This window comes from Heloderma suspectum, chromosome 1, assembly GCF_057233095.1.
Source record: "Heloderma suspectum isolate Gila_16-S chromosome 1, 16-S_ref, whole genome shotgun sequence".
NCBI classification, from domain to species: domain Eukaryota; kingdom Metazoa; phylum Chordata; class Lepidosauria; order Squamata; family Helodermatidae; genus Heloderma; species Heloderma suspectum.
In genome coordinates, this window is record NC_139458.1 from 414,785,768 (window position 1) to 414,796,202 (window position 10,435).

A 10,435-nucleotide genomic window follows, 5' to 3' on the forward strand; every position below is an offset into this window, starting at 1 on the left:
GGCAAACGTGATATGTTCTGAGATCATCTGACAAATGACACTCTATAGCATAGAATCGATACCCACAGTACGTGACACTTGTTTCCACGCTGATGTGTGTGTATGTCTGAGGTCATATCAGGGAAGGGACAGGACTTCACAGGAGGCCTTTGGGGCAGGATGGGAAGCACTGGCGAACCAGAGGTCCCCCTCCCTGCCATGTAGCAAAAGCTCCCATGCACACAGGCTGCACCTTCTGTTGCTCAAACAGGGTCAGAATGTGAATGCACTTCAGTAGAAGTTCGGGTTTCGGCCCCCGTTTCATATAGGTCAACACTGGTACACAGGAAATTAGCTCAGTGTTACTGGCAATGGATCTTTGGGGGTTTAGACCTGGAGCTGCTAGGAACTGAATCTGGGACTGTCTGCATGCAAAATATGTGCTCTACTCCTACTACATATGCTGCACTCATGAAGCTTAAACCCAGCAGGTTCAATGTACTCCATAGAGGACTCTTCCTCTCTGTGACAGATCCATGCATTTCTGCCACATGTTCTACATACGATTGTAATTACTGCACAAAGGCCCTTGGTTGCATGACACAGTACCTCTGTCTTTCATCCCCTTGCATGGGCAATGTTTTTGAACAGGAGCATCCTGTAGTGTATACATGCCCACTTACCACAAAGAGCCTGCTGTGTCCCAGTATCCTGCTGTGTCCCAGTATCCTCCCTGTTTACACTACCTGTGCAATGTCGACTGCATGTGCACATAAAGCACACACAAACTCTGTGCCCCATACAAAACAGTACTACTAACCATTTATTCATGCCTTGCTTTCCCATTCAGGTGTACGCACCATCAGAGAGCATGGTGCATACATGTGCACAGGCCTTGATTTTGCCTCCTCCCCGGCAGGTGATGATACTGTTTGCTTAGCAGTGTGTTTGCAATGGGCAGAAGCTCTGCCTAAATTTGCTCCTTAGGTATGACATAAACCACTGAGCACGGCAGCAATTAATCCAGTGTCTGTCCCACAACTTTACACCCAAGTGCCATGTCGGATATTAGGGGAGCGATCTGTCCTGCATATACCCAGGCTGCAAAGAGATGCGTGTAAGGCCTCTGTGGTGGGCATACACAATCCCTGTACACACACACAGGGTGCAGTGTACACGCCTACTTCTCCCCCCCCATCCAAAACACACAAAGAGCATCCTTCTCTATACCTGTGTGCATATTGCCTTCTATGCTGCACAGTTAAGATGCATCCATCTCCCCCCCCCCCTCCATTAACCTCGGCGTTCGTTCCACGGGGACAAACACTACTGGATCCCCCCTTTCCAACCCAACCTTTCCCCCCGCCGACCCGGGGATTGCCTATGCATCAGTCCCTTCTTTTCCTCTCCGCCCGTGTCCGCTGCACAACTCGGCCTTGGGCTGCGACCGCACAAGAGCCTACATTCCCCCTTCCTCCGTGGAAGTCCACGCCACGTCCTCTTATTTGTGAGAAACCAGGCCAGTTACAAATACACACACACACACCCGGCCTCTCCCCTGTGCAACGACCCCGTAGGGGTGGGGACATTTTCCGCCCGTGCGTCTATCCCACGGCCCGCGCCGGCGGTAATGGGATGTGCATTGTCTGTGCAGGGCGTCCTCTGTGTGTGTTGCACACCCAGCTCTACTCCATGCACGGGTGTGTGTGTGTGTGTGTGTGTGTGTACGTACTGATTGTTTGGCCGCTTCCTGAATCGGTGCGTGTTGCACAGACCCAGATCCTGCGTCGACCAAAAGGACTATTGCAATTGCTGCTGCTGCTGCAGCCCCTGCGGCCGGGAGGTTCCTCTCCCGGCGGAGGCCCCGAGCTCAGTCGCAGCCAGGCCCGGGCAGGATTTTTGCACCGGGGCGTGTGGATGTGTGTAGGGGTTTTTAGGGGGAGCCCTAGCTGCACGCCCGCTCGCTCCCCTCACCTTCTCTTTCTTCAGCTTGTAGGGCATCCCGGATCTTACAGAGCTCGCTCGCTGACCCGCTCGGCCTCTCCCGCCGGCCCGGCCTCCTCGCTCGGTTCTACTCGGTTCTCGCCGCCGCCGCCGCCGCCGCCTCCCTCTGCGCTGGGTTGGCTGATCCCCCCCATTGGCCCTGCACTCCCAAGCCTGCCTGGCAACCGCCTCGTTGCCTTCGCCTCATTGGTCGGGCGGAGCCGCGCCGATTTTTCCCATTGGCGGTAGGAGGGGAAGAGTGGGAGAGACTGGAGCCCGTTTGCAAAGCGCCACAATTGTGGGTGAGGGAGGAAGGAGCTTCTTCGCCGCTGCCGGCTCTTGTGGGGCTGCCAGAGCGTGCATGTAGGTCACAACGGCTGCTTGAAGGAAGCTGGAAGGGGGGGGGGTGAAATATGGGGGCAGCCCACCCACAGGCGGACAATGCAACCCGCGGGTCTCCCTCTGTGTCATTGTCAAGGAGAAATATCCATATTATAGAGGTAAACCCCACGGAGAAAATTGTCATAAAGCTACTCCAAAGAATGACGACTGCATTGCAGTTATAATTCTTTGCAAAAAATAATAATAGTGATGAGGATCATTTGAAACAACCGCTCCGCGCAACCCCACAAAGTAACAGCCGTTCATTAGTTCGCCTCTCCTCTTTGGCTCGCATTGTTCTGTTATTTATTCAGTGGCCAAAAATAAAAAAAAGGCATCTCCTTCTTTCGATAATACTATCAGGAACTGGGAAAACAGGTTTTACAGGACAAAAAGGCTATGAGGACAAACAGTCCTGATGTAAAACTGAGAAGTTAATAATAATAATAATAATAATATACAGAGCATCATTGAGCCCAAATGAGGCAGTTTTAAAATCTCGTGGATACGAATGGAAGTATAAGCACATACTTAACTCTTTCTGAAATTGACGGGGCTTAAATGAGCTTCACTTTGCCTGGATTGGGTCCAATATGATTAGAAAAGAGGCTGAAAATACAAACAAGAAGACTGAAATTCTAAACATGCCTATCTGGAAGTGAACCATGTTCTTCGCCATGAGTTCCTTGGGGGAAGAGTGGAATATAAAATGGAACAAATGTGTTTAGATTCGTGCCGTTATAGAAATATCCGGTGCATCCAGATTTGGAAAAATGTGTGCGAACACAGTTATCAAGCTGAGAAATGTATAGAACAGTGCAATTAAAATTATTAGAAGTTCATGCATTCTTGTTACAGAGAGAGACCTACATGGTTGCAGTCTTTCGTTCGCGTGGGGGAGAGGACTGAGAAGGGATATGGTAGAAATTTATAAGAATTTTGAGCATGAAGAGAGTGTATAGAATTATTCCCTGTCAAAATATACATAGAATTTGCAGCTAGAATCTTATTCAAAAGTAAGCCTTACGGAGTTCAGTGGGATTCATTCCAACTAAATGTGCATGGGATTGCAGCCTTAATGGCTAACAGGCTCAGGATAAACAAACAAAAATGAAATATTCCACAGATTGCATAATTAAATTATGGAATTAATTGCCAGAAGATGTGATGATGGGCACTTACGTAGATGGCTTTTTTGCAGCACAATTCTCTGCATGGCTACTCAGATGCAAGCCCCACTGAGTTCAATGGGACTTGCTCACAGAAAAGTGTGTACAGGTTGCCAGCCTTACTGGATTCAACAAATCCATGTAGTTAGGTCTGTCAGTGGGTACTAGACATGAGAGCTGTGTGAAAGATCTATTCACAGTATTCCTCCACAGCAGACAAAGTAAAAGAAGAAATTAAATCCATCATGCCTGGCTTGTGAGTTTCACAGGAATACCTTGATGGCCTCTGTCAGAGTGCCTTTGAGCACCACTCTTAAACATACTTACAAGGCAGAAAGTCCTATTGCACAGACTGGGATTTACTTCTAAGTAAATACATTTAGACCTGGGTGTAAAGCAATCATTTAGTTCTAATGTTCTCAGATTGGAATGGTGCAGGGCGGAGAGAAAAATGGTCTTGTGCTTCATAACAATCAGCTAACCAGATTACAACAGAACAGTAATTACAGCTCTTGTTAGGGGATTGATCCTGGTGTGTCATTCCAGCTTGGGAGGGTCATATATGCCACTGGTTGAGACCTGCTTTTTAAAATTCTGTTTTGTTTTGTGAGTCTCCCCCCCGCCCACCCCCATGTGCTCGTTTGGCATCTCTAGTATAGCCTTTTCTGCCAACCTAAAATAATTGTGTTTGGGAAACAAAATTGACAAATATCAGTTCTTGCCAAGTCTCAACATGATGTACTAAACAATAATAGAGGGAGCAAAGAGGTAAATGCACACAAGAACCAATGTAGATAGCTCAGCAAACCATGGAACACGTTAAATGAGCATCAATGCCTTTGGCTGCAGTCCACAAATATTTCACCTAAATGGCCTCAATTCCTTGGATAGCTGCTTAGCTTTATTCTGGGTATTCTAATAAGAACTGGTAGTAGCGACTCTTTTGTTTAATTTGCTTACCGAAAGAATGCAATGCTGAAAGCAAAATGTTTGCCTTAGGATGGAAGAATGGAGTGCTTGAGGATAAACAAACCTGAAGGATGGGAAGTCACAACTGATCTCCCACATTTGTCCCCTATCCCTCCTCCAAGGTCCTTAGGGCAGCATTCATTGGCATCTCCCCCATTTTTTTTTTCCTTACAGTAACCCTGTGAAAAAGGTTAGGCTGAAAGATGGTGACTGACTTCAGGTTTTCCCAGTTTCAGGTCTAATTGCAGAACACTGGCTTTGTCATAATGGTTCATGCTTCCCCCCTTTCCCTAAGTGGGAAGAAGTTTCAGGACATGTTTACAAAGTAATTTTCCTTGTCAGAAGAGAGCATGAGAGACTTGTAATGTTTCCATTGTATTTATTTGCAATGTAATTTTTACAGTATACAGGTTGAGCAGGTGGAGTAATGGCAAAAAGGTGCACAGGTGGGCACTGCTAGTTTCGAAGTACCATCAATCCAGAGAATAAGAAGCAAAAGCACCTTCAATGGAGCTCTCCCAGGACCACTGTTCGTTCTCTTTGGCCAAATTCAAATGGCACACATTGAGTTGGATCCAGACATAGAATGCAATCCTATGCATCTTTAGACAGAAAAAAAGTCCTACAACTCCCAGCATTCCCCAGCCAGCATAGCATAGCTGGCTGGGGAATGCTGGGAGTCATAGGGCTTTTTTTGCACCCATAGTCATACTTAGAGTAGGCAGTGGTGTAGTGGAGGCAGAGCTCGCAGGGATGCAGCGTGGGCAAATTTTCATTAGCAGGGACTCTGATGTCATCTGCCACCCCCCTCAGAACTCCCCGTTCCCTCTGAGCTTAGCTGTGGGGGGAATGAATTTTCCAAGCAACAATATATTGTTCCATGTTGGAATGCAAAGCATTTGTGATGACTTGGTCTGGAATGGGCAATTAAGACCTATTTGCTTTACCAAAGATGTGTTCCTAGTGGAGATGAAAACTCTTAGAACTGGTTTGTTGATATAGATCGATACAGCTGCCTGAAATTTTTGGACTGCCCTTGGAGACTGTCACAATGAGCTCCTGCATTTCCAAATTTACCACTACACCACTGAAAGTGGGCCATTTGAAACCAAAGGGGCTTCAGTTACTCATGACTAACTTGGGTCCCACTGGCTTCAATGGATCTTCTCTAAATGTGACTAAATCTGGGTCTGACCCATTGTTCTTTTCAACCTCCACTGTACAAGTGTAAGATGTGGCTTCACTTACCTTTGACACTGGGTTTTAGATACTCATGATGGGCCATGACTAGTCTGATGGGCCATTAAGGCTGCGATCCTACTGGAGCTTCAATGGTAGTAAGTCCCACTGAACACAGCAGGGCTGACCTCTGGGTAAGCAAGCACAGCAACATGCCTTGAAACTGCACTGTTCACTGTCACCCTGATGGGGACCCTTTTTCTGCTGAGGGCCATATTCTCTTGGTGGTACACTGTGTGGGACTATGGGCTCTTTCACACCAGGCTTTTATCCTGCGATTGAGATTGCTCCTTCGGGAGGTTTGCAGGCTCTTTACGTGACGCAGTGACCCTGCCGTGACCCTCCTGCACTAAATGCCCTTTGTTCCGTTTTTAAATAGATCGCAGATAATGAGCTATCAAATTACCCCCTTGTGTTCCACTTGAGTTCCCTCTGGCAAGAAAAGGAGCGAGATCAATGAAAGATAATGGAAGACTCAGCTACGGGGAGAAGGAGGGGGAAGGGGAGCGCATGTAAAGGCAGCCAATTGTGATCCTGCATTTAAAACGGAAGCAGAAAGCCCCGTTTTAAATGCAGGATTTTAGGCTGGCGTAGAAATGCCCTATGTGTCTGCGGTGGGTGGGTCAGAGGGGAAACTGGGTGGGGCCACCCCTTTTCTCTCTTTCTGACACTCCTTCTTTCTCTTTCTCCTCCTCCCCACCCAGTGGGCTACCAGCAAAGGGACAAATCACCCTTGCCAGAGGTCTAACTGATCACTTGCAGAGGGCTTTTGAAATTAGGTGGAGGAGGTCTGGTTGCCCACCCCTGGTGTAGGCTAGACAAGAACCTAGGAAGAGAAAGTTATGTCTTAACTTGGAGCAACATAATGGTTTGGCTGATAACAAAAGCATTTGGTTCTGATTCCACAAAGGGTTCAGCACTATTTTCTGCCATTTACACCAGCATTTCACTAGGAGTCAGATTTGATTCAGCCATTCCTAGAAGTTTGTTTTCTTTTGCTCAGGCCAGATCAGCTCTTTAAGCAATTCCAGGCAACTCTATTGAAAGACATTTGGAGATGGGGGGGGGGGGTGTCATAGAGGCCCATGATAGGCTGATTGTTAATTCAAAGCAGAAGGTTCAGGTCTACCATGTCACAATCCACGCTGCACTGAAAAAAAAAAAATGCTAGGAAGATGCTGAGCGGATGCCTCCCACTGTAAATACCAGTCTAGCACTATTGTGGAATCACCATCTTCCTAACAAGAAGTCTTGAGTATTAATTTTCTCCTGCTGCATAAAACGCTCCTTGCTTTTAAAGGACCTTTTTCACGCTGGTTACATCGCATTTACAACAAGAACACAACAATCGTTTAAAAAGTAACACTGCAAACCTATCCGTGTCTCTTCAGAGGTAAGACCTATAATCCTATGCACACTTATCATTAAACTCCAGGAGACTTACTTCGGAGTTAACACGTGCAGGACTGCAGTCTCAACGCAGGATATTGCGCTGAAGAGTTTGCAACTCTATGTCCAGTTACTCCGGGAGTAAATCATATATTGAACGAGATGAGGCTTATTATCGATAACATAAAGATGCATCAGAACAGGCTGTGAATTCGGAGTTGCGTGTCTCTACCGGCCTCTCTAATGTACTTCCCTCTGTCTGCACGCGGAATCACAGTCTAGCGCTGCACCAACTGCAGTCAAGTCTCCACCGAGAGATTGGAGGGTACAGTAATCACCTCTCTGCAAAAGCGAAAGGTGGCAGCTGCTGCCTTTAACTCTTGCGACGAGGTGTCCACTGTATTCCTGCGTGACGTCCGTCTTCTATGGTTCCTTTGTCCAACCTTTAGATTTAAATAAAGAGTTGGACGGATAATTCATGTGGAAAAGCAGCTTCTAGTTTACTTTTGACGCCATGTTTTTTCCTCCTCTTTCTTTTCCCTCTCGTTAGGCGGAGGGATAAAACTGACTGACAAGTACTCGCTGAGTTAATCTAGCTCAGGACTTCATCGTAGCTGGGTCTGGCTGTAGCGTGTCGACATATACACGCAACTTACAGCAGAAGTAAAGACAGAGTTCATGTTATTTTGAACTCGTGTCTTCTTGTTTGAGAAAAATTATTTTGTTAGGGGCTTTAATTAGCATGCAAACGTTTCCTGCCCTAGAAGGGCAAAAATACCCCCCCATATTATTTCCCCCATATTGCAGATGTGAAGGGTGTGGAGTGGCAGACTGAGATCAGAGTTCACCCCCTGTCAAGAAGCCTAGCAGGCCAAGGCTGACACATTTTTAGCTTTCTAGAGTGTGACTGAAATAGCATCCACTATCTGGGGCCATCCTTCCAGTCACCCCCAGCCTGAAGCCCCTCAGATGCACAAAGCAGTCTGGCAGAAAAGAGATTGGCTCCTTCCTTGCCTATTCTCACCTTCCGAAAAGGAATTTCTGGCTGCAGATTGCCCTTTTCCTTGGTCCCATCCCGCATACTTGAAACCTGTACACATTGGTTGGTGGGGCTGCCGCTGTCAATCCAGGTCACCCTGATCAAACAGCATAAAACATGACGCCCTTTTTTTCTTTTTTTTTTAGTTCTCCTTGTTCACGGCTGCAGGGACGCTGAAGTCTCTTTCTGGCTCTGATAGCTTAGAAATGCAGGAGACCAACATCTCGGTCTTTAAGTTTTGTTTTCTCATTTTATTGCACATAGTCACTGCTTTTCTTCACCAGCTTGTTTTCGTCCTTACTTTAATAAACTTTACTGAATTGGACTATTGGGCTGGGTTTGGGTTCCTATTTGAACCTTCAAGGGCCAGTTTGTCCCGCTGCCCCCACTCACACTACCTAGACCATTTCGGCTATGCTTTACTGAGTAACGAAAAGAGAGAAGGGAAGTCAGGGTAACTGCTTGGCCAGCGGAGACTGGGAGCTTAATCTGCTCTCCTTCTACCCCCACAGAGCCGAAGGAAAGCTGCTTGCCTCAACTTGAGTTAACTAGGAGTGGTGGTGGGCCGAAAAGAGCTACCCTGAAGGGCTGGCGCTGCACCGGCTGAAGGAGGGTGAGCCTGAAAGAGACTGGCTTACAACAACCCGACAGTGTAGTCCAGTGGTGTTGTTGTTACTTATAATTTATAAAGTGCTTAAATTTTAGAAAGCGTAGATTAAAAACAAGACAGTCCCTGCCTCTGGTTTCCAATTTATAGGACACGACATAAGAAGGAAACTGGATGGGATGGGGCGGCGAAAACAAACTCAGTTCCATAGTTTTGTTCACATAATGATCAGCTTGAATGGAAATCGTTTAGGGAGAGGAGGAGCCAAATGACAGCTGGTCTCAGCCTAGTTGGCAGAGTGGGCCTTGCTGACCTAACATCTTCTGCTGCAGCCAGATGAAATAACACATGGAATAACAGCACAAGATGACATTTGAGGGCGAAAAGCAACCAAAACGGAGATGGTCTCTCAGGAACTGATGATTTACAATAGCCCTACAGCGCAGTCCAGTATTATATCTCCATATTGAATGTGCCTTATTATTGAGAAATTTTTCAAAGGCCCAGCTCCAGCTGCTTCTGCTGTCACACTTTAAGGTAATGGCAGCTGAGGAGAGGACCTTTTCAGTGGTGACCCCGGGACACTCTCCATAGGGAAGCTTGCTTGGCGTATTTAACAGTGTGAAATACTTAGCCCCAATAGAACAACCACTAAAAGTAACGTACTCCTCTATTTTTGTATCTCTAAGGGAAACGCGGCCGCTCTGCGCTTCTACTCTGTAGTCCGCATTACCTTGTCTCTCGTAGTCCGCTACGGGCTCAGGGCATAAAGATACTGTTCCCATAGACCTGTTTTAGTAAACTCACGCAGGCTTCCTAACTTCCGGGTTCCTTTTGAATCCATTTTTGTCTCCCCGCAGCGAGAGTGAGAATTACCGGTAGAAAGCAATGGACAAATCCAGGATGTCTGAACTGATGGTCTTGGGCAACAGTGTGCCCAGAAACAAAAGGCAGCAGCAGCAAGAGTTTATATTCTTTCTAATGCAGGTCTTATTTCATAAAATCCATTTGAAATCTTTTTTAAAAAATGGTTCTGCCTACGCCACTAGCAATCCATTATCTCCATATTGCAGGCTGAAGTGGAGTGGCTTACAACAGCGCTGCAAAGCAGGCCATTGTTAAGGTTACAGGAAGCTGAGGTCGGCTTGAATTACTAGACACCTTCCCCCATACAAAACACCCGTCAGATTGCAGAAAAGGACAGTGTACCTAAATTGTCCCCTCAGACCCCCACTCCCAGCCCAAATCTAGCTTTCAATTGCATGCAGCAGCCTCTTGTTCCATTGACTTCCCTGAAGACTAGTTGCGTTTATCAACTGCCCCCTCCTCTAACCCACACTTTGCAGCAAAGTAAGACCCTAAACGTGCAACCCTGTGCACGTTTAGACGCAAAAAAGTCCTACAACTCCCAGCATTCCCCAGCCAGCTATAGCTAAACATGCATAGGATTGCGCCTTAAGTTAGAAAGTTAGAAAGACCCCTTGTCTTTGCTGCCCCCAACCTTTTGCTAGGCATAGGGACGTGCCGCTACCTTACCACAGCTACACCAAAATCCTGTTTTTCTCCACTGTTCTCTATAGGCAGCTGAGCTCTCACTGCCACCGGGGGTGGGGAGAGGAACGAAGGTTCAAACTCAACCCGGAAGCTTGACACGGTGGGTAGAATCCAAGCTTAGTCCCA

The 10,435-nt window shown here is 47.0% G+C and overlaps 1 protein-coding gene across 1 annotated transcript in view; it reads right to left on the bottom strand.

The window, feature by feature from the left end:
• PPP2R5D (protein phosphatase 2 regulatory subunit B'delta) overlaps window positions 1-2,091 on the bottom strand; it is a 58,252-nt gene extending 56,161 nt beyond the window's left edge. Inside the window, exon 1 of the mRNA XM_084829064.1 lies at window positions 1,954-2,091. Within this exon, the coding sequence (XP_084685190.1) occupies window positions 1,954-1,980 (27 nt within the window). The 5' untranslated portion in view covers window positions 1,981-2,091. The remainder of the gene's footprint in view (window positions 1-1,953) is intronic.
• Between the last annotated feature and the right edge of the window lie 8,344 nt (window positions 2,092-10,435).